General features: G+C 42.6%; 1 protein-coding gene across 1 annotated transcript in view; it reads left to right on the plus strand.

Annotated features, from left to right (window-relative positions):
• LOC120050489 (catenin delta-2-like) overlaps positions 1-25,446 on the plus strand; it is a 363,309-nt gene that overhangs the window by 239,605 nt on the left and 98,258 nt on the right. Inside the window, exon 15 of the mRNA XM_038997076.1 lies at positions 23,122-23,239. Within this exon, the coding sequence (XP_038853004.1) occupies positions 23,122-23,239 (118 nt within the window). The remainder of the gene's footprint in view (positions 1-23,121; positions 23,240-25,446) is intronic.

The raw sequence follows: 25,446 nt of genomic DNA on the forward strand, positions 1-25,446 counted from the left end.
CTAGGTTTCTAGTAGTTACTCTAGGTTCCTAGTATTTACTCTAGGTTCGTAGTAGTTACTACTCTAGGTTCCTAGTAGTTACTCTAGGTTTGTAGTAGTTACTCTAGGTTTGTAGTAGTTACTACTCTAGGTTTGTAGTAGTTACTACTCTAGGTTCCTAGTAGTTACTCTAGGTTTGTAGTAGTTACTGCTCTAGGTTTGTAGTAGTTACTCTAGGTTTGTAGTAGTTACTGCTCTAGGTTTGTAGTAGTTACTACTCTAGGTTCCTAGTAGTTACTCTAGGTTTCTAGTTGCTACTCTAGGTTTCTAGTAGTTACTCTAGGTTTCTAGTAGTTACTCTAGGTTTCTGGTAGTTACTCTAGGTTTCTGGTAGTTACTCCAGGTTTCTAGTAGTTACTCTAGGTTTGTAGTAGTTACTACTCTTGGGTCCTAGTAGTTACTCTAGGTTTGTAGTAGTTACTACTCTAGGTTTGTAGTAGTTACTACTCTAGGTTTGTAGTAGTTACTACTCTAGGTTCCTAGTAGTTACTCTAGGTTTGTAGTAGTTACTACTCTAGGTTTGTAGTAGTTACTACTCTAGGATTCTAGTAGTTACTCTAGGATCCTAGTAGTTACTCTAGGATCCTAGTAGTTACTCTAGGTTTCTAGTTACTACTCTAGGTTTCTAGTTGCTACTCTAGGTTTCTAGTTGCTACTCTAGGTTTCTAGTAGTTACTCTAGGTTTCGAGTTACTACTCTAGGTTTCTAGTAGTTACTCTAGGTTTCTAGTTGCTACTCTAGGATCCTAGTAGTTACTCTAGGATCCTAGTAGTTACTCTAGGTTTCTAGTTACTACTCTAGGTTTCGAGTTACTACTCTAGGTTTCTAGTTACTACTCTAGGTTTCGAGTTACTACTCTAGGTTTCTAGTTGCTACTCTAGGTTTCTGGTAGCTACTCTAGGTTTCTGGTAGCTACTATAGGTTTCTAGTAGTTTTTCTAGTAGTTATTCTAGGTTTCTAGTTGCTACTCTAGGTTTCTATTTGCTACTCTAGGTTTCTAGTTGCTACTCTAGGTTTCTAGTTGCTACTCTAGGTTTCTGGTAGCTACTATAGGTTTCTGGTAGCTACTCTAGGTTTCTGGTAGCTACTATAGGTTTCTGGTAGTTACTCTAGGTTTCTGGTAGCTACTCTAGGTTTCTGGTAGTTACTCTGGGTTTCTGGTAGCTACTCTAGGTTTCTGGTAGCTACTCTAGGTTTCTGGTAGCTACTCTAGGTTTCTGGTAGTTACTCTAGGTTTCTGGTAGCTACTATAGGTTTCTGGTAGCTACTCTAGGTTTCCGGTAGCTACTCTAGGTTTCTGGTAGTTACTCTAGGTTTCTGGTAGCTACTCTAGGTTTCTGGTAGCTACTCTAGGTTTCTGGTAGTTACTCTAGGTTTCTGGTAGCTACTATAGGTTTCTGGTAGCTACTCTAGGTTTCTGGTAGTTACTCTAGGTTTCTGGTAGTTACTCTAGGTTTCTGGTAGCTACTCTAGGTTTCTGGTAGCTACTCTAGGTTTCTGGTAGTTACTCTAGGTTTCTGGTAGCTACTATAGGTTTCTGGTAGTTACTCTAGGTTTCTGGTAGCTACTCTAGGTTTCTAGTAGCTACTCCACATCTATTAATTTTATTATTTGGGTGTTTGAATCCTGTGTTGAAGGTGTTCAATAAGTAATTAGCTAGCAAAGTATGTTCATGTATTAGATTGGATTTATTGAGAGTGACACACAATAAATTAGCGTCATTAGCACTAAAGGCTAACGGGCTCATTAACTGATGGAAATTACCTGTTACCTGCCTGAAGAAGAGAGTGTTGAAGAGTGTGTGTAATCTCAGCATGGCTGTGTTCTCCTGCAGTAGATTTCTGATGATCTGTCTCAGGGGTTTAAGAGGAGAGGTCAGACTATTTCCCCTTCTGTCTCACGGTCTATCTACATCTCACCCCCCCCCCCCCCCCACCATACACACACATGCTGTAGCATGGCATCAGGTGGGGGGATGGATTATTGCTATTTTCCCCAGCTCTTTCTTTCTCCTTCTCGCTCTCTCTGTTACGTTCATTGTGACGGATATCATCATCACTCGCTCCACCATTCTACCCAGTCAGCAGAGGAGTAGGCCTCTGTCTCTGTCTCTGTCTCTGTCTCTGTCTCTGTCTCTATCTCTGTCTCTGTGTCTCTGTGTCTCTCTCTCTCTCTCTCTCTCTCTCTCTCTCTTTCTCTCTCTCTCTCTCTCTCTCTCTCTCTCTCTCTCTCTCTCTCTCTCTCTCTTTCTCTCTCTCTCTCTCTCTCTCTCTCTCTCTATCTCTCTCTCCCCCCTTCTCTCTCTCTCTCCCCCCTCTCTTTCTCTCTCTCTCTCCCTCTCTTTCTCTCTCTCTCTCCCTCTCTCTCTCCCCTCTCGCTCGCTCTCTCCTCTCGCTCGCTCTCTCCTCTCGCTCTCTCTCTCTCACCCTCTCTCCTCTCGCTCTCTCTCTCTCACCCTCTCTCTCTCACCCTCTCTCTCTCTCCCTTTTCTCTCTTTCTCTTTCCCCCCTCTCTGTCTCTCTCTCTATCAAATTCAAGCTGCTATATTGCGTCAATATAAAGCAACTATATGTACAATAAACTTTGTAAGAAAGTTTAATAATATTAAATTATAGTAAAAAAAAAATCACAAGTGAAAAAAATCGGGGGAAAAAAACATTAAAATGGTAACAATCAGTAGTAGAAACAAAATAAATATAAAAGGCTAAACATTGAAAATGAAACTATAACTGACCTATACAGTGCATTCGTAAATTATTCAGACACCTTCCCTTTTTTTGTTACGTTACAGCCTTTTTCTAAAATTGGTTAAATAAAAATGTTTACTCATCAATCTACCCACAATACACCATAATGACAAACCCTCACTTTGTTTAGTCTTTGTTTAGTTGGTCAGGACGTGAGCTGGGTGGGTGTAGTCTATGTTATGTGTCTCATTAGTTTAGGTGTGTCTGATTTGCCTGATATGGTTCTCAATCAGAGGCAGGTGTTTTACGTTGTCTCTGATTGGGAACCATATTTAGGTAGGCTGTGTTCACTGTTTGTTTGTGGGTGATTGTTCCTGTTCGTTGCGTTCTTTGTTTTATAGGTTCACATGTTCAGGACTGTAGTGTCGTTGGTTTCGTTTTGTTTATTGTTTTTGTTCGTGTTTAATAAGTGTTCGAATAAATATGGATACATACCACGCTGCGATTTGGTCCGATCCTTGCTCCTCCTCAGACGAGGAGGATTACGACGTTCGTTACAGAATCACCCACCAAACCAGGACCAAGCAGCGTGGTAAAAAGCAGCAGCAGCGATGTCAAGACTCCTGGGCGTGGGAGGAAATCCTAGACGGGAGAGGACCCTGGGCACAGCCAGGGGAATATCGCCGCCCCAAGGCAGAGCTGGAGGCAGCGAAAGCAGAGAGGCGGCGTTTTGAGGAGCTAGCTCGGCAGCAGAATGAGGATCTGGGTTACACTACCTGGGAGGAAATAGACAGGTGGTAGGTCGACCCAGGGAGAGTGCCGGAGCCCGCCTGGGATTCTATGGAGCAATGTGTGGAGGGATACCGGCGAATGGAGGCAGCACGGCGACACGGTAGGAAGCCCGAGAGACAGACCCAAAAAATTATTGGGGGGGGGGCACTTGGAGCAGTCGGCGAAATTGAGGGGTGAGTCTGAGATTGTCGAGGAGTTATTGGACAGATTGGAGGAGAGTGAACGAAGGGGAGATTATGAGACATTCGAGGAATTGTTGACGAAATTGGAGGAGAGTGAAGAGCGAGAGCTGTTGGTTTGGCAGAGTATGCATGGCATTCGCCCTGAGGAGCGTGTTAGCTGTCCGATGCCACCTGTGTCCGTTCCTCGTACTCAGCCTGAAACTTGTGTTAAAGTTCCGGAAGATTTGATGCCGGCTATACACACCAGGTCTCCAGTACACCTTTACAACCTGGTGTGTCCTGTTCCTGCTTCTTGCACTCATCCTGAGGTGCGTGTTCTCGGCCCAGTACCATCAGTGCCAACACCACGCACCAAGCTTCCTGTGCGTCTCCAGAGTCCAGTACGTCCTGTTCCTCCTCCCCGCACTAGCCTTGAGGTGCGTGTCCATAGCCCGGTACCACCAGTTCCGGCACCACGCACCAAGCCTCCTGTGCGTCTCCAGAGCCCTGTGCACCCTGTTGCTGCTCCCCGCACTAGCCCTGTGGTGCGTGTCTCCAGCCCGGTACCACCAGTTCCGGCACCACGCACCAGGCCTACTGTGCGCCTCAGCAGGTCAGAGTCGGCCGCCTGCCCAGTGCCGTCTGAGCTGCCTGTCTGCCCAGCACCATCTGCGCTGTCCGCCTGCCCAGCGCCGCCTGAGCCACCCGCCAGTCAGGAGCTGCCAGAGTCGTCAGTCAGCCAGGACCTGCCAGAGTCGTCAGTCAGCCAGGACCTGCCAGAGTCGTCAGTCAGCCAGGACCTGCCAGAGTCGTCAGTCAGCCAGGACCTGCCAGAGTCGTCAGTCAGCCAGGACCTGCCGGAGTCGTCAGTCAGCCAGGACCTGCCAGAGTCGTCAGTCAGCCAGGACCTGCCAGAGTCGTCAGTCAGCCAGGACCTGCCGGAGTCGTCAGTAAGCCAGGACCTGCCGGAGTCGTCAGTCAGCCAGGACCTGCCGGAGTCGTCAGTCAGCCAGGACCTGCCGGAGTCGTCAGTCAGCCAGGACCTGCCGGAGTCGTCAGTCAGCCAGGACCTGCCGGAGTCGCCCGCCAGCCAGGACCTGCCGGAGCCGCTCGCCAGTCATGAGCTGCCCTCCAGTCAGGAGCTGCCTTCCAGTCATGAGCTGCCTTCCAGTCATGAGCTGCCTTCCAGTCATGAGCTGCCTTCCAGTCATGAGCTGCCCTCCAGTCATGAGCTCCCCTCCAGTCATGAGCTGCCCTCCAGTCATGAGCTGCCCTCCAGTCATGAGCTGCCCTCCAGTCATGAGCTGCCATTCAGTCCGGAGCTGCCATTCAGTCCGGAGCTGCCATTCAGTCCGGAGCTGCCATTCAGTCCGGAGCTGCCCCTCAGTTCGGAGCTGCCATTCAGTCCAGAGCTGCCCCTCAGTCCGGTGCTGCCCCTCAGTCCGGAGCTGCCATTCAGTCCGGAGCTGCCCCTCAGTCCGGAGCTGCCCCTCAGTCCGGAGCTGCCCCTCAGTCCGGAGCTGCCCCTCTGTCCAGAGGCGCCCATCAGTACAGTGGGGTTATTTTGGTGGGTCGTCATTAGGAGGAGGCCACGGAAGCGGGGATTAACGATGGTGGAGTGGGGGCCACGTCCAGCGCCAGAGCCGCCACCGTGGAGAAACGCCCACCCTCCCCTATAGGTTCAGGTTTTGCGGCCGAAGTCCGCACCTTGGGGGCGGGGGTACTGTCACGTTCCTGACCTTATTTCCTTTGTTTAGTCTTTGTTTAGTTGGTCAGGACGTGAGCTGGGTGGGTGTAGTCTATGTTATGTGTCTTTTTGGTTTAGGTGTGTCTGATTTGCCTGATATGGTTCTCAATCAAAAACAGGTGTTTTACGTTGTCTCTGATTGGGAACCATATTTAGGTAGGCTGTGTTCACTGTTTGTTTGTGGGTGATTGTTCCTGTTCGTTGCGTTCTTTGTTTTATAGGTTCACATGTTCAGGACTGTAGCGTCGTTGGTTTCGTTTTGTTTATTGTTTTTGTTCGTGTTTAATAAGTGTTCGAATAAATATGGATACATACCACGCTGCGATTTGGTCCGATCCTTGCTCCTCCTCAGACGAGGAGGATTACGACGTTCGTTACATCAGGTGCATCCTGTTTCCATTGATCATCCTTGAGAGTCTACCTGTTGTGGATGTCAGAGCGAAAACCGAGCAATCAGGGGAGAAGGGCCTTGGTCATGGAGGTGACCAAGAACCCAATGGTTACTTTGACAGAGCTCCAGAGTTCCACTGTGGAGCTGGGAGAACCTTCCAGAAGGACAACCATCTCTGCAGCACTCCACCAACCAGGCCTTAATGGTAGATGGGAACCACTCCTCAGTAAAAGGCACATGACAGCCGCTTGAAGTTTGCCAAAAGTCACCTAAAGGACTTTCAGACCATGAGAAACAGGATTCTCTGGTCTGATGAAACAGAGATTGAACTCTTTGGCCTGAATGCCAAAAGTCATGTCTGGAGGAAAGCTGGCACCATCCCTATGGTGAAGCATGGTGGTGGCAGTATCATGCTGTGGGGATGTTTTTCAGTTGCAAGGACTGTAGGACTAGTCGGGATTGAGGCAAAGATGAACAGAACAAAGTACAGAGAGATCCTTGATGAAAACCTTCTCCAGTGCATTCACGACCTCAGACTGGGGCGAAGGTTCACATTTCAACAGGACAACGACCCTAAGCACACAGACAAGACAACGCAGGAGTGGCTTCGGGACAAGTCTCTGAATATCCCAGAGCGGCCCAGCCAGAGCCCGGACTTGATCCCGATCAGACATCTCTGGAGAACCTGAAAATAGCTGTGCAGCGACACTCCTCATCCAACCTGACAGAGAAAGGATCTGAGAGGATCTGCAGAGAACAATGGGAGGATTTCCCCAAATACAGATGTGATAAGCTTGTAGCGTCATACCCAAGAAGACTCGAGGCTGTAATCACTGTCAAAAGGTGCTTCAACAAAGTTCTGAGTAAACGGTCTGAATACTTATGTAAATGTGATAATTTGGTTTTTTATTTTTAATAAATTGCAAACATTTCTAAAACCCTGTTTTTGCTTTGTCATTATGGGGTATTGTGTGCAGATAGAGATTTTTTAAATATTTTTTTAATACATTTTAGAATAAGGTTGTAATGTAACAAAATGTGGAAAAAGTCAAGGGGTCTGAATACTTTCCAAATGCAATATAACTAACTGTCATCCTCACCATTACATCAGTACGACAACTACCATCATCATTACTACTACTACTACTACCACCACCATCATTACACTGCTCTCATTACCATCACCCTACTACCCGTACCACTATCTGGAATTATAATAACAGTAATAACAATACTACTAATAATAAGTAAGTTACTGCTGTTTACTATGCAGATGTTATTATTCAGTGTCTCTCAGGCTATGGCAGCCAAATACATATTTGGCTACAAGAGGAGCCATTGCTCCTTCGCCATTGAGAATTTTTTGTTTTTCCTCTGGGTTTAATAAGTTAACATTTTGAATAAATGTAGTCATTTCTGTGAATAATTAATTCTTGGTGAGGAACATTTCTCACAGTAAAGGAGAAAGCGCATCTCTGGTTCTATCTCCCCTGTCGTGCAGTGACCACAAACAGTACACACTCCTCTCTCTCTCTCTCTCTCTCTCTCTCTCTCTCAAATTCAAATTAAAATTAAAGCTGCTTTATTGGCATGAAAAACATTGTGTCAATATTGCCAAAGCAACAATGTATACAATATACATTGTAATAAAATTATAAACAATAACAAATAATAATATAAAATTGCAGTAAATAATAATACAAAATTAAATACAAAAATAATAACAATAAAATGGTAACAGTCAATAGTCGAATGTAATGTAATAAATATAAAAATATAAATGGAAAATTAAACTATAACTAACTTATAACTAAATAACGGTCATCTTCACCATTACATCAGTACTACAACTACTATCATCATTACCACTACTACCACCACCACCATCACTAAACTGCTATCATTACCATTACCACCCATACCACTACTATTTGGAATGATAAACAACAATAATAATAGTAATAACAATAAGAGTAATAATAAGTAAGTTACTGCTTACTATGCAGATGTTATTATTCAGTGTCCCTCAGGCTATGGCAGGCAAATACATATTTGGCTGCAAGAGGAGCCATTGCTCCTTTGCCCATGAGTATTTTTAGTTTTTCCTCTGGGTTTAGTAAGTAAAATTTGGAATAAATGTAGTCATTATTGTGAATAATGAATCTCTTGGTGAGGAATATTTATCACAGTAAAGGAGAAAGTGCATCTCTGTTTCTACATCCCCTGTCGTGCAGTGACCACATACACGCTCCTCTTTGGGTAGCCATGTCTTTTTATGTCTGCCGGTTTCTATTGCCAATCGGTGGTCACTCAGCCTGTACTTGGTAAGGATCTGTCTCTGCTTCGTATCTCTGACAGAGTAGAGATAATCAGCCAACTCATATTCTCTGTTTAGGGTCAGATAGCAATTTAGTCAGCTTTGGGATTTTGTTTCGTTTTTCCAATGTTGTATATATGAGTCCTTTGATTGGTTCATGATTTTGTTTATTGTAATTCTTTCTTTTGAAGCAGTGCTGGTGTCAGTCCAACACCAGCTGACTGAGAGGGCTCGTTTCTGGGCTCAGCTCTTGGGTTTGAAGTGCTTTAAATTGCAGACTCGAATTTGGACTTGAATTTATATGTAGCCAAAATTTGAATGATCTTTTCTGTATTTTTATTATTACTGAAAAGCGGCCCAATTCTGCCCTACATGCGTTAGTTGGTGTATTTCTCTGGACTTGTAGAATTGTCCGACAAAATTCTGCATGTAGGGCTTCAATTGGATGTTTGTCCCACATTTTAAAGTCCAGTTTATTGAGTTGCCCCCAAACCTCACTTCCGTAAAGAGCTATTGGTAGGATTACACTGTCAAATATTTTGGTCCAAATTCTAATTGGGATGTTGATTTTGAATAATTTCATTTTTATTGCATACAATGCTCTGCGGGCTTTTTCTTTGAGTGCATTCACTGCCATATTAAAGGAGAATGGTCCAACATGTCTGCTAATTCATTGATATAAATGTTGAAAAGATTTGGACTCAAACTACAGCCTTGTCTCACACCTCGACATTGTGAAAAGAATTCTGTTCTTTGGTTTTTGATTTTTATTGCACACTTGTTTTCTGTGTACATACATTTTATTAAGTCATACACCTTACCACCATGCCCACTTTGGAGAATTTTGTAGAATAGCCCTTCGTGCCAAATAGAATCACATGCTTTTTTAAAGTCAATAAAGCAAGCAAAGATTTTGCCCTCTTTTTTTTGGTGGATGTGTTTATTAATTAGTGTGTGTAAGGTGTATATATGGTCCGTAGTGTGATGGTTGGTGGACGTGTTTATTAATTAGTGTGTGTAAGGTGTATATATGGTCCGTAGTGCGATGGTTAGGGAGAAAGCCAATTTGACATTTAGTTATTACATTTTTTTCTTGAAGAAAGGTTTGAATACTTGAATTCAAAATGCTACAGAAAACCTTTCCCAAGTTACTGTTTACGCAAATTCCCCTGTAATTATTGGGGTCTGATTTGTCTACACTTTTGTGGATAGGGGAGATGAGCCCCTGGTTCCAGACATCAGGGAAGCAGCCAGAAGTTAAAACCATGTTGAACAATTTAAGCACAGCATTTTGCAACTCAGGTGTGCTGTTTTTCAGCATTTCATTTCTGATGTTGTCGAGACCACAAGCCTTCTTTGATTTAATAGATTTGAGATTTTAATTTAGTTCTTGTTGGGTTATTGGGTAATCTAATGGATTTTGGTTGTTTTTAATGACTGATTCAAGGATGTTCAATTTTTCTTTAATTTCTAATTGGTTCTGTTGTAAGTCTTTTTGTGGGATGTTTTTGTATAGATTATCAAAACAAGTTTTCCAGATTCCTACATCTTGTATGGCTAATTATTGTGGCTTTGTTGTGCTTATATTGTTCCACATGTCCCAGAACTGATTTTGGTCAATTGTGTTTTCAATTTCATCAAGTGTCTTGTTGGTATAATTCAGTTTCTTGCGTTTCAGTGTATGTTTATACTGTTTCAGAGTTTCAAAGTATTAATATCGTAGCTCTGGGTTGTTTTGCTGCTTATGTTTTTTGTTTGACATTTGTCTTAGGTGTTTTCTAATTGTTTTACATTCATTATCAAACCATTTGTCAGAAACATTTTGTTTTTTGTTTCTGATGTTGCATTTCTTTGGTTTTCTCAAATTTGCTTTCGATGCTGCTTTTTGGAATAGGCAGTTGATGTTTTGAGTAGCCGAATTGACACCATCTTTATTGTTTTAGTATTGTGAGTTATTGAAAAACTGTATAGAGTTCATAATTTCATTTGAGTTCAATGTTTCAATGAATCTCTCTGCACTGTTTGGAGCCCATCTGTACGATTGGTTTATGTTGTAGAGTTTATTGGGCAGTTTTTTTGAATTAATATTGCCGGTTAATTTCTTCAGAAACACATTGATCTGACTGTGATCTGACAATGGTGTCTGTGGTCTGACAATGAATGCACTAATGGAGGAGGGGTCAATGTCCGTGATGGCATAATCGACTACACTTGTCCCAAGAGCTGAGCAGTAAGTAAACTGACCTAAAGAGTCCCCTCTGATTCTACCATTAAGCATGTACAGGCCTAAGCCTCTACAGAGATGCACTAACTCCTTCCCATTTTTGTTCAGTATTTGGTCAGGACTGTTTCTATTATTTATAATAGGGCTACTGTACAAGGAGGGGTGACCAAATATGTGGTGGTTACCTCCCGCATCAGTGTAGTCAGGCTCAGAACCTGTTCTTGCATTGAAATCTCCACAAAGAAGCACTTTACCCTCTGCCTGAAATGTAATGATTTCTGCATGGAAATTGTCAAAAAACTGATCATCATAATATGATGAATCTGAAGGAGGAGCATAAGCTGCACATATGTACACATCTTTGTCACAATAGATTGTACCTTTGTTAAGTTTTAGCCAAATGTGACTGGTACCTTTTTTCATTTCATTCAGTGCTAAGTCCTGCTTATGCCAAATGATGATTCCACCTGAGTCTCGGCCCCGTTTAACATTTTTATGTTTGATTGATGGTAGTAAACTTTCTCTATAGCATGAGGGACACTGAGTATCTATGTCTCCACGACACCATGTTTCCTGTAGGATTATGATGTCCTGTCCCTTGATGTTTTTAATAAATTCTGGATTTGTTGTTTTATAACCAAAATGTGAAGAGTAAAGGCCCTGAATATTCCAAGAGCTGATAGTTAATGATCTCATTTATAATAAGTGATATTCACTGGTTTGAGTAAAGTACATTGAGTAAAAACCAAAATAATATATATATATACATATATACATATATACATATATATACATACGCACATACATACATACATACATACATACATACATACATACATACATACATACATACATACATACATACATACATACATACATACATACATACATACATACATATACATTGACACACACACACATACACACACCATTACATATAATTATTATTATAATACCAGTGCTAATAAAATTAAGAATAGTTGTAAACAAATGAATAACAATGGAATAAGATTGCACAAAAATAAGTACAAAGCAATCTGCAACTCTCTCTCTCTCTCTCTCTCTCTCTCTCTCTCTCTCTCTCTCTCTCTCTCTCTCTCTCTCTCTCTCTCTCTCTCTCTCTCTCTCTCTCTCTCTCTCTCTCTCTCTCTCTCTCTCTCTCTCTCTCTCTCTCTCAATTCAATTCAATTCAATTCAATTCAAGAGGCTTTATTGGCATGGGAAACATATGTTTACATTGCCAAAGCAAGTAAAATGGATAAACAAAAGTGACATGTACAATAAAAAGTGAACAGTAAATATTACACTCACACAAGTTTCAAAATAATATACATTTTAAATGTCAATGACATTATCTCTCTCTCTCTCCCCTCTCTATTCTCTCTTTTACCCTCACTCCCTCTCAATTCAAGAGGCTTTAATGGCATGACGTAACAATCTACATATTGCCAAAGCGTACTTTGGAGATTTACAATATTAACTTAATTAAAATAATAGTAATCAATATTTTCATCTGGACAACAGTAAGAACAATAATCAAGGGTCAAAATAACCATACAATGGGCAATAACAATGGCATAGAGGACAAGTGCAGGATGGTTGGTCTGTCAGACACTCCCTAAATGCTCCCTAAAACACTTCAGCTAGCAGGCCTTTTTAATCGACCTGGCCCGGGTATCCTGGAAGGATATTGACCTCATTCCGTCAGTAGACGAACCAAGAACAGATACAGCCCGTGGTTCACTCCAGACCTGACTGCCCTTGACCAGCACAAAAACATCCCCGCAATATGCAACTTTTCAGGGAAGTTAGGAACCGATATACACAGGCAGTTAGGAAAGCAAAAGCTAGCTTTTTCAAACAGAAATTTGCATCCTGCAGCACAAACTCCAAAAAGTTCCGGGACACTGTAAAGTCCATGGAGAATAAGAGCACCTCCTCCCAGCTGCCCACTGCACTGAGACTAGGAAACACTGTCACCACCGATAAATCCACGATAATTGAGAATTTCAATAAGCATTTTTCTATGGCTGGCCATGCTTTCCACCTGGCCACCCCTACCCTGGTCAACAACCCTGCACCTCCCACAGCAACTCGCCCAAGCCTCCCCCATTTCTCCTTCACCCAAATCCAGAGCTGATGTTCTGAAAGAGCTGAAAAATGTGAACCCCTACAAATCAGCCGGGCTTGACAATCTGGACCCTCTCTTTCTAAAATTATCAACTGTTCAACCTCTCTTTCGTATCGTCTGAGATCCCCAAAGATTGGAAAGCTGCCGCGGTCATCCCCCTCCTCAAAGGGGGAGACACTCTAAACCCAAACTGCTACAGTCCTATATCTATCCTACCCTGCCTTTCCAAGGTTTGTGAAAGCCAAGTTAACAAACAGATCACCGACCACTTCGAATCCCACCATACCTTCTCCGCTATGTAATCTCTCCGCTATGTAATCTTTCACGCTCTCTCTCCTCACTCCCCTTTCTCTCTCTCTCTCTCTCTCTCTCTCTCTCTCAATTCAATTCAGTTCTATTCAATTTAAGGGGCTTTATTGGCTTGGGAAACATATTTTAACATTGCCAAAGCAAGTGAGGTAGATAATATACAAAAGTGAAATAAACAATAAAAATTTACAGTAAACATTACACACACAGAAGTTCCAAAAGAATAAAGACATTACAAATGTCATATTATGTATATATACAGTGTTGTAACCATGTGCAAATGGTTAAAGTACAAAAAGGAAAATAAATAAGCATAAATATGGGTTGTATTTACAATGGTGTTTGTTCTTCACTGGTTGCCCTTTTCTTGTGGCAACAGGTCACAAATCTTGCTGCTGTGATGGCACACTGTGGTATTTCACCCAGTAGATATGGGAGTTTATCAAAATCGGGTTTGTTTTCAAATTCTTTGTTGATCTGTGTAATCTGAGGGAAATATGTGTCTCTAATATGGTCATACATTGGGCAGGAGGTTAGGAAGTGCAGCTCAGTTTCCACCTCATTTTGTGGGCCGTGTGCACATAGCCTGTCTTCTCTTGAGAGCCAGGTCTGCCTACGGAGACCTTTAGCATAGCAAGGCTATGCTCACTGAGTATGTACATAGTCAAAGCTTTCTTTAAGTTTGGGTCAGTCACAGTGGTCAGGTATTCTGCCACTGTGTACTCTCTGTTTAGGGCCAAATACCATTCTAGTTTGCTCTGTTTTTTTGTTAATTCCTTCCCATGTGTCAAGTAATTATCTTTTTGTTTTCTCATGACTTGGTTGAGTCGAATTGTGCTGCTGTCCTGGGGCTCTGTGGGGTGTGTTTGTGTTTGTGAACAGAGCCCTAGGACCAGCTAGCTTAGGGGACTCTTTTCCAGGTTCATCTCTCTGTAGGTGATGGCTTTGTTATGGAAGGTTTGGGAATCGCTTCCTTTTAGGTGGTTGTAGAATTTAATGGCTCTTTTTTGGATTTTGATAATTAGTGGGTATCGGCCTAATTCTGCTCTGCATGCATTATTTGGTGTTCTACGTTGTACACAAAGGATATTTTTACAGAATTCTGTATTCGGAGTCTCAATTTGGTGTTTGTCCCATTTTGTGAATTCTTGGTTGGTGAGCGGACCCCAGACCTCACAACCATAAAGGGCAATGGGTTCTATAACCGATTTGAAGTATTTTTAGCCAGATCCTAATTGGTATGTCGAATTTTAAGTTCCTTTTGATGGCATAGAATGCCCATCTTGCCTTGTCTCTCAGATCGTCCAGGGTTTGAGTGGTGTGCCAGGAAAACATTTGGTTTTGAGGCACAGTCACGGGAAATACTTGCGTTTACCCGCTGTATGGTAGCAGGGTGGAAGTCTTTTCGTGGTAGCAAGGTGGAGATGACCACTTGTGCGTTGGGGAAAGTAGAGGACGTTTTCTCAATCACTCCCTTCAGTGCTGTGGCCACCCTTTCCTGCTGTGTTCTCAGGTCGTTTGTGCCTGTGTGTATTATTATGTGGCTGGGTGACCCTAGTTGTAGAGATTTATATTAGCTGACTCAGAGTCCTCGTTGTCTAGTATCCTGAGTTTCCACCCCTCGTTAACACCCCCTCTCTTAAAAGAGGGGTAGTGTGTTAATATAGCACTGTGCCATGTCAGGGGATTGTTTGTGGGATATGTTCCGAATAGCATCGGACAATAACATTGTATACGCTGATTCGGTGAGCGAGTTTATTAGCAAGTGCATCGGTGATGTGGTATCCATGGTGAATATTAAAATCTTCCCCAACCAGAAACCGTGGATTGATGGCAGCATTCGTGCAGAACTGAAAGCGCGAACCACTGCTTTTAATCATGGCAAGGCGACCGGAAACATAACCGAATACAAACAATGTAGCTATTCCCTCCGCAAGGCAATCAAACAAGCTAAGCGTCAGTATAGAGACAAAGTAGAGTCGCAATTCAACGGCTCAGACACAAGAGGTATGTGGCAGGGTCTACAGTCAATCACGGACTACAAAAAGAAAACCAGCCCCGTCGCGAACACCGATGTCTTGCCTCTAGACCAACTAAACAACTTATTTTCTCGCTTTGAGGACAATACAGTGCCACTGACACGGCCCGCTATCAAAACCTGTGGGCTTTCCTTCACCGCAGCTAACGGGAGTAAAACATTTAAACCTGTTAACCCTCGACGGCATCCCTAGCCGTGTCCTCAGAGCATGCGCAGACCAGCTGGCTGGTATGTTTATGGACATATTCAATCAATCTCTATCCCTGTCTGCTGTTCCCAAATGCTTCAAGAGGGTCACCATTGTTCCTTTTCCCAAGAAAGCTAAGGTGAACTGAGCTAAACGTCTATCGCCCCGTAGAGCTCACTTCCGTCATCATGAAGTGCTTTGAGAGACTAGTTAAGGATCATATCACCTCCACCCTACCTGACACCCTAGACCCACTCCAATTTGTTTACCGCCCCAATAGGTCCACAGACGACGCAATCGCAATCACACTGCACACTGCCCTAACCCATCTGGACAAGAGGAATACCTATGTAAGAATGCTGTTAATCGATTACAGCTCAGCATTCAACACCATAGTACCCTCCAAACTCGTCAATAAGCTCGAGACCCTGGATCTCGACCCCGCCCTGTGCAACTGGGTCCTGGACTTTCTGACAGGCCGCCCCCAGGTGGTGAGGGTAGGAAACAACATCTCCAGCTCGCTGATCCTCAACACTGGGGCCCCACAAGGGTGCGTTCTCAGCCCTCTCCTGTACTCCCTGTTCACCCAAGACTGCGTGGCCATGCACGCCTCCAACTCAATCATCAAGTTTGCAGACGACACTACAGTGGTAGGCTTGATTACCAACAATGACGAGACGGCCTACAGGGAGGAGGTGAGGGCACTTGGAGTGTGGTGTCAATCAACGTCAACCTCTCAATCAACGTCAACCAAACAAAGGAGCTGATCGTGGACTTCAGGAAACAGCAGAGGCAGCACCCCCTTATCCACATTGACGGGACAGTAGTGGAGAAGGTGGAAAGTTTTTAGTTCCTCGGCGTACACATCATGGACAAACTGAAATGGTCCACCCACACAGACAGCGTGGTGAAGAAGGCGCAACAGCCAACCTCAGGAGGCTGAAGAAATATGGCTTGTCTCCAAAAACACTCGCAAACTTTTACAGATGCACAATCGAGAGCATCCTGTCGGGCTGTATCACTGCCTGGTATGGCAACTGCTCCGCCCACAACCGTAAGGCTCTCCAGAGGGTAGTGAGGTCTGCACAACGCATCACCCGGGGCAAACTACCTGTCCTCCAGGACACCTACACCACCCGATGTCACTGGAAGGCCAAAAAGATCATCAAGGACAACAATCACCCGAGCCACTGCCTGTTCACCCCGCTATCATCCAGAAGGCGATGTCAGTACAGGTGCATCAAAGAGACTGAAAGACAGCGAGAGACTGAGAGACTGAAAAACAGCTTCTATCTCATCAGACTGTTAAACAGCCATCACTAACATTGAGGGGCTGCTGCCAACATACAGAGTCAATCTCTAGCCACTTTAATAATTTATAATTTGATGTAATAAATGTATCACTAGTCACTTAAACAATGCCACTTCATATAATGTTTACATTACTCATCTCATATGTATATACTGTACTCTAATCCATCTACTGCATCTTGACTATGCCGTTCGGCCATTGCTCATCCATATATTTATATGCACATATTCTTAATCATTCCTTTACACTTGTGTGTATAAGGTAGTTGTTGTGAAATTGTTCGATTACTTGTTAGATATTACTACACGGTCGGAACTAGAAGCACAAGCATTTCGCTACACTCGCATTAACGTCTGCTAACCATGTGTATGTGACCAATAAGATTTGATTTGATTTGATTTGGAAGATGAGGTTGCTGAGTCAGCAAAAAGTGTTGCTTCATTTTGTGATATTTTCTTGCCTTATCATTCTTAACATGCACAGAGTACTCTATTTTAATTACCTCTGAACAGCGGGAGGCAGCTTCTAAGGCCTCTCCATTTGGTTGGAGTAGACTGTTCCACTCTCCTGCCATTGTTGGGCTAAAGGGCTTTGACACCTCTCACTTGACACATCAGTGCTAATTGAAGTTGTATCAAGCTTGGCAGCATTAATTTAGCCTTCAGTCCTTATTTCTTTTATTTTACTAGGCAAGTCAGTTAAGAACAAATTCTTATTTTCAATGACGGCCTAGGAACAGTGGGTTAACTGCCTGTTCAGGGGCAGAACGACAGATTTGTACCTTGTCAGCTCGGGGATTTGAACTTGCAACCTTTCGGTTACTAGTCCAACGCTCTAACCACTAGGCTACCCTGCCGCCCCTTATAAAGTAATGTAATGCATTTTTGTTCTTGGCTTTTGGAAATAGAATTTTGCTTCAGACTAAACATTACTCACTCAGTTTCAGGTTGGATGGTGTTTTCAGGTTTCTTTTGTTTTCCAGAGCATTTGCTGTATAGCGTTGGAATAATAATCTTGATTGATTCCGTAATTCCGTCCAAAATCAGGGTGTAGGTTTTGAGTTTTGATTTGGACTGGAGGGTAGTATCCTGTATATGTCCTGGTGACATAGTGAAGGTTATGTTGTAGAGGGTAGCATCCTGTATATGTCCTGACAAATAAATCCAAGTTTATCTAACTCTAAATCTATCTTTTTTTAAGAACATGCAAAGAAATGCAGGAGTTCATCTGATCATGACCTCTCTCTCTCTCTCCCCTCTCTCTCTCTCTCGCCCCTCTCCCCTTTCTCTATTTTCTCTCTCTCTCCTCTCGCCCCTTTCTCTATTTTCTCTCTCTCCTCTCTCCCCTTTCTCTATTTTTCTCTCTCTCTCCCCCCTTTCTCTCTCCTCTCTCCCCTCTCTCTCTCTCTTCTCTCCCCTTTCTCTATTCCTCCCTCTCTCTCTCAGTTGATAGCGGTGTAATTTAGACAGACAGTGTGTGCCTGTGGATCAGACTCTACCAGTATTGTCAATCAATCAATCAAATGTATTAATAGAGCCCTTTTTAACAACAGCAGGTGTCACAAAGTGCTTCTACAGAAATCGAGCCTCTCTATTGTCTCTCTACCATAGTGAAAGTGTCATATATCAGATTGGGACGTTGGCTGAATATGTCACGTTAGAGACCATACAGTCTGTTTCTAGCTTATTACACATTCCACACCACCATGTTCCTCAACATTGTTTCTCAACCTTTCATTAAACCAGGAATCAGCAAGCTTTGGCCCATGTTCCTAGGGGGATCGCTCACATTATAATTAGCACTTGAGACGTGACTAAATCAGTGTGAACTCTGAACTATGACAGCTCTGCAGCCATGTTAATGAAAGTTTAGACAATGGTCTACGTGTCTTACTCCTGGTGGATCTCATGATAGGCTCTATTGACAACCAACCCACAGCAGAAGGAGAGAGGGTGAGACCAGGGCTGTGTCCTCTCTGCTGTATTAAAAGTGTGTGTGTGTGTGTGTGTGTGTGTGCGTGCGTGCGTGCGTGCGTGCGTGCGTGCGTGCGTGCGTGCGTGCGTGCGTGCGTGCGTGCGTGTATCCTTACAGCTTCAATTAAACTAGATGTCTTCCCACGCACACACCAAGCTGGCTATGAATGGAAACACACTGTTTATAACCCATCTCTACTCAAAAACAAGACTGTTGCATAGCAATGATAGAGTATTTGAATAATCAAATGTGAGTGTTTGAATATGAATAAGGTTTGCGGTTGATCAGGTTGATGAATCAGCATATGTACTGTAGATTTTAGTAATATAGCAGACGCTCTCATCCAGAGTGACTTACAGTTAGTGAGTGCATTCAGTTTCATTCGTAAATGATCAAAACAAGGTGTCAGACTTATTTCAGATTAATCCCAATAATGTACTTGAAGTGAATTGATATTGATATCAGAGTTTAAATCAGGCAGAACTAACGTGTCGGTTGACAGCGAAACCAGAGTGCGTCTATGGGTCTGTATTCTACTGTATAATATGCAGGGTTGGCATGGTTACTTTCCAAATGTAATCCGTTACAGTTATTAGTTACCTGTCCAAAATTGTAATCAGTAATGTGACTTTTGGATTACCCAAACTCAGTAACGTAATCTGATTACATCCAGTTACTTTTAGATTACTTTCCCCCTTAAAACCTCTACCACTTCTCTCTCCCGGATCCGGGATCCTCCTCATCAAAAAAGCTGACTAGCATTGCCTAGCCTAACGCGACAGGGATATCATATAATATAATTTTCATGAAATCACAAGTCCAATACAGCAAATGAAAGATAAACATCTTGTGAATCCAGCCATCATTTCTGATTTTTAAAATGTTTTACAGCGAAAACACGATATGTATTTCTATTAGCTAACCACAATAGCCAAAGACTCAACCGCATATTTTCACCATGTTTCTACTGCATAGGTAGCTATCACAAAACCGACCAAATAGAGATATAATTAGTCACTAACCAAGAAACAACTTCATCAGATGACAGTCTTATAACAAAAATTGTGCATATTTGAGGTATAAATCATAGTTTTACATTGCAGCTACCATCACAAATAGCACCAAAGCAACCAGAATAATTACAGAGAGCAACGTGAAATACATAAATACTCATCATAAAACATTTATGAAAAATACATGGTGTACAGAAAATGAAAGATAAACATCTTGTGAATCCAGCCAATATTTCCGATTTTTTTAAGTGTTTTACAGCGAACTAAAGTCTATCAGAATTCCAGTCATTCCAATAAATGTTATACCCCTTGATCTTCAAGAATAGGACTTGGAAATATGGAAGTATAGATCAGCCAAATTGTTTTACCTGAGCTTGACACCAAAACTAAGGATTTATTAGCCAGCCTACTTTGTTTTTTAAGATGTTGTTGTCATGGAGGACTGATTGGGCTCATTGATTCAGGGTGAAAATAAATGCTGCGGTCATGGAATGGCATGCTTTGAGAACTACTGAAGGAAAAAAAAGCCCCACTTTTATTCCATAGGCTGGGATCCGCACTATGCAGCTGTTGCAAGAGCGCGTTTTACACTGGCTGTCCACTGGTTACAAAAACAATGATTGACAGGCAGCTTAAACTTCTTGAATTCAACCATTATTGGGTTGAAATACACATTTAGATTAGTGAACAGCCGTCCACAACAACCACAATCTGTAAAGCACAAATAGCTAAATGAGAGAGCAGCAGTGTGATTCACATTAATACGCTATGTAGATATCAATAATAAGTGATATCCGTATCGTCGTAGACTACACCACTGCTGTCATCCTTACCTCCATGCGTTTATTCAAGTTGGATAATCTTTTGATGCCGACAGCAGTCGCACCATTGGAAGACATAGCTTGGACTGTAGCCTACAAAAGCCTATTCCTGCTCTTTTCCCACAATCCATCAAACACATTTGGTGTGTCATCATAGTGGTCTCTGACTTGTGGTCAGACTCGCTCACGTGGAACAAACTTAAACTTGCGCCTTTTATCAATGCTGATTTGAATGTCATTGAGAAAACAGTGTCAAATGTTTTTTTTCCGCAAACATCCTTTCTAAATTTAAAAGTAATCCTCGAATTAATCATCTAGTTTCTCAAAAGTATCTGTAATCTGATTACAATATTTTTGCCTGTAACGTAACGGATTGCAGTTACCATTTTTTTGTAATCCCTAACATGTAACGTATTACATGTAATCCATTACTCCAGTGGCGTGCCGTGGGCCTGGGGCCTGGGCCTTCAGTGAGGTACTACACAGTCCCACCCGAATTAATCCACCTCTTATTACCATCATTATGATGCCATGGCTCTAGACACTATACATTTAGACAGAAACGCAGTATAACCAGGCGTTGCGTCACCTTGAAATTGACAAATTGACATTTTTGGGTTAACAGTGTTTACCCAAAAACATGACACAATCAATGAGTCTTTTCAATATTTCCCTTCACCTTTTCATTGTGCAGCTCCGTTGCCCTGCGCGCTTGTTCTTTGAGCTGTAGATCCACTCCGGTGTCCCCAAAAGTTTTCAAAAGCACCATTGCTTGTTAGTGCCCAGCCGTACTTTGGTGTCTCGTTGCTGCCTTGGTTAGACAACTCAAGTTTGCAAAGCCAGTGTGGCTCCAAACACCAAATCGATCACTTGCAAATAATAGGCATTCCCAGCAGTACAGTTTGCAGTGCTTCTCGGAGCCAAGGAGCCTGTGAGCCATTGACAGCGCTCGTAGTTGAAACTTTGAAAGTGGCGAGCGAACGAAGCCCTTTCCCGCCTGTGACAGGCTTTGTGGCGTCGGGCGACCTCTCCTTACAATGTCTAACTTTTCTTGAAAAGTTCGTCTTGAGAATGGCGTTATAATTATATCCTCGACCAAATCGATATCTTCTCCTCCTTCCGCCATTGTGGGTTGAAAAAACAGCTTAGTAGTACGCAAATTAATTTGTTTATCAAATTCAGTTTCCTAGATCTCCATAGGACCTGCCTCTCAATATTGGTAATCCAATCAAAAGACGTGCACGCACTACGCCTGCTAGCTGGCTCCTGTGTAACACTGGAGCCAACCAGCAGGCGTACAATAGCCAACTCTAAAGCTGATTGGTTGACACTAAATTTTCATTTCCATTCACTATAAGCTACAAGCGCCCGCACTGTTGATTCTGAAGGCCTGAGGGCAGATTTTAGACCCCTGGCAACACATGATGGCTGAATATGATTGGATAAAAGATCTAACATAAAGAACAGCCCTCCAAATCTCAACCTGGGGCTGGAAGCAGTGCAACCAAGAGGAAAGCTATGAAATGAAGAGTATAACTCTTACTCTGGGGAATAATTTAATACATATTTGTGGGAAAATATATTTTAAAAAAAATTATATTCTGATGATGTTTAGGCCAGCAGAGAAGGCCTTGCAGGCCCTGACGGCCCACCACTGCGTTACTCCCAACCCTGATAATATGTATGTTTGATATTCAGAGAGCAGAGGAGATGACTTGAGCTTTAGTGTTAACACAAAGCCCAGAGCTGACTGTCTGTCTGCTAATAACTGAGACACATGATTGGCTTCAGTACACTCTGATAGGATGATGGATTCTGCTCTCACTTCATTTTCCTGACTGATAAATGGCTTAATTAATTCATACACTACATGACCAAAGGTATGCGGACACCTGCTCGTCAAACATCTCGAACTGACTTGTTGGAATGGTGGCATCCTATGACAGTGTCATGTTGATAGTCACTGAGCTCTTCAGTAAGGCCATTCTACTACCAATCTTTGTCTATGGAGATTGCATGGCTGTGTGCTCGATGTTATACACCTGTCAGCAACGGGTGTGGCTGAAATAGCCAAATCCACAAATGTTGGTATTTTATTAGGATCCCCATTAGCGGTTGTCCACAAGCTTTTGTATATATAGTGTACGTACAGGACCATCTTCCCTGTCCTGCATACCCCTGTCTCCTCTTCTCCCCCCCTAACCTGACCCACAACTCACCCTTCTGCCTTGTCTCGTAACCCTTGTTATGAAGTAGCCTGTGGAAATAGCAAGCTTTCAAATTAAGGAAACTTGCTTGGTGCATACTGTAACACACAGAAGTTAAATACATAGCATTCATAAGTAGAGGTTTTGTAAAATCAAAACATTCATAAGTAGAGGTTTTGTAAAATCAAAACATTCATAAGTAGGAAGTCAAAACAGTGGTGGCCAGCGATGTTGAATATTTAATAAGCCAATATACCCAAAATCATAAAGAAAATGAACAGCATGGAACATTAATACCCAGAATTATCAATACAGCTTCAATGACATGTTGCTAATGCCTTTATGAATATTCCACTTTGAAGAGAGAGGGAGATGTGTTACTCTGGCAAATAGATACATTTCTGCCTCTGTCATCTGGGAATTGTATTGAATGAAATGTTACAATTGATTAGGCTCTGAACGTGCTGTAAACAGAGCCAGGTAATATATGTATTGTGTATTATTATCCAATGGGAGATTGCATGGTGCGTGGTTCAGACGGCTTCAGCCCCATGGGTACCTGGCTGAGACAGATACTGACACTCATACACACATACATGCAGGTTTGCATGCACATAATGTGGCACGCAGACACACACATTATCAATAACACACCGACACTTTTATTCTGGCTTGATTCTTCGTATAAAATCATTCCCAATGTTATAGAGAGTCACGTTGGTCTCAGATCCCACACACTGTCTGACCTGTCCACATCCTTCTGTGTTTCAGGAACGTGAGTTCTGCAGGAGAGGAGGCCAGGAGGAGGATGAGAGAGTGTGACGGACTGACAGACGCTCTCCTCTACGTCATACAGACCGCTTTGGGCAGCAACGACATTGACAGCAAGGTGTTTGTGTGTGTGTGTTGTGTTTGTGTGTGTTGTGTTTGTGTGTGTGTGTGTGTGTGTGTCCATCAGTTCAATAGTAGATAAAGAGCTTTGTGCATGGCTACCTTCTCAAGGTTGCTGCAGCGCAGTCTCTCTAAATGGCATTTCTTAATCATTGTCTAACATCCCACCCATCTCTGCTGTCTGCCCAATCATAGGAGAGCTCTGGTGTCTCCCCAGTAATAATGATTGATTGGCAAGCACTTGGGCCAATGGCCATTGTCAAGTTATTAGCAGACACAGACAGGGTGACACTTTTCATTCTTTTTGTGGACTTTCTGTCCTCCTGGTCTCTCTTTCTTTCTTCCTCTATTCTGTCTTTCTATTTCATACCCACTTTCTTTCTCTACCTTTATCCTGTCACTCTGTTCAAAAAGGGAAATTAAAGGGAATTAAATATGTTGTTTACCTGTTGTTTACCTGTTGTTTACCTCTGGATTTGTTTACATGTGGAGTTGTTTACCTCTGGAGTTGTTTACCTGTGGAGTTGTTTACATGTTGTTTACCTCTGGAGTTGTTTACCTGTGGAGTTGTTTACTTGTTGTTTACCTCTGGAATTGTTTACCTGTGGAGTTGTTTACCTGTTGTTTACCTCTGGAGATGTTTACCTGTTATTTACCTGTTGTTTACCTCTGGGGTTGTTTACCTGTTGTTTACCTCTGGAGATGTTTACCTGTTATTTACCTGTGGAGTTGTTCACCTGTTGTTTACATCTGGAGTTGTTTACCTGTTGTTTACCTCTGGAGATGTTTACCTGTTGTTTACTTCTGGAGTTGTTTACCTGTTGTTTACCTCTGGAGTTGTTTACCTGTGGAGTTGTTTACCTGTTGTTTACCTTTGTAGTTGTTTACCTGCTGTTTTCCTCAGGGGTTGTTTACATGTTGTTTACCTCTGGAGTTGTTTACCTCGAGTTGTTTACCTGTGTTTACCTGTTGTTTACCTGTGGAGTTGTTTACCTGCTGTTTGCCTCTGAAGTTGTTTACCTGTTGTTTACCTTTGTAGTTGTTTACCTGTTGTTTTCCTCAGGGGTTGTTTACCTGTTGTTTAGCTGTGGAGTTGTTCACTTGTTGTTTACTTCTGGAGTTGTTTACCTGTGTTTACCTGTTTACCTGTGGAGTTGTTTACCTGCTGTTTACCTCTGGAGTTGTTTACCTGTTGTTTACCTTTGTAGTTGTTTACCTGTTGTTTTCCTCATGGGTTGTTTACCTGTTGTTTAGCTGTGGAGTTGTTCACTTGTTGTTTACCTGTGGAGTTGTATACCTGTTTTTTACCACTGGAGTTGTGTACCTCTTGTTTACCTGTTGTTTACCTCTGGAGTTGTTTACCTGTGTTTACCTGTTGTTTACCTGTGGAGTTGTTTACCTGTTGTTTACCTGTGGAGTTGTTTACCTGTTGTTTACCTCTGGAGTTGTTTACCTGTTGTTTACCTTTGGAGTTGTTTACCTGTTGTTTACCTCTGGAGTTGTTTACCTGTTGTTTACCTCTGGAGTTGTTTACCTGTTGTTTACCTCTGGAGTTGTTTACCTGTTGTTTACCTCTGGAGTTGTTTACCTGTTGTTTACCTCTGGAGTTGTTTACCTGTTGTTTACCTCTGGAGTTGTTTACCTGTTGTTTACCTCTGGAGTTGTTTACCTGTTGTTTACCTCTGGAGTTGTTTACCTGTTGTTTACCTCTGGAGTTGTTTACCTCGAGTTGTTTACCTTTTTTTTCCTCAGGGGTTGTTTACCTGTTGTTTAGCTGTGGAGTTGTATACCTGTTTTTACCTCTGGAGTTGTGTACCTCTTGTTTACCTCTGGAGTTGTTTACCTCTGGAGTTGTTTACCTGTGTTTACCTGTTGTTTACCTGTGGAGTTGTTTACCTGTTGTTTTCCTCTGGAGTTGTTTACATGTTGTTTACCTCTGGAGTTGTTTACCTGTGTTTACCTGTTGTTTACCTGTGGAGTTGTTTACCTGTTGTTTTCCTCTGGAGTTGTTTACCTGTTGTTTAGCTGTGGAGTTGTTTACCTGTTGTTTAGCTGTGGAGTTGTATACCTGTTGTTTACCTGTTGTTTAGCTGTGGAGTTGTATACCTGTTGTTTACCTGTTGTTTACCTCTGGAGTTGTTTACCTGTTGTTTTCCTCTGGAGTTGTTTACCTGTTGTTTACCTGTGTAGTTGTTTACCTGTGGA

This window comes from Salvelinus namaycush, chromosome 7 (assembly GCF_016432855.1).
Source record: "Salvelinus namaycush isolate Seneca chromosome 7, SaNama_1.0, whole genome shotgun sequence".
Taxonomy (NCBI): Eukaryota; Metazoa; Chordata; class Actinopteri; order Salmoniformes; family Salmonidae; genus Salvelinus; species Salvelinus namaycush.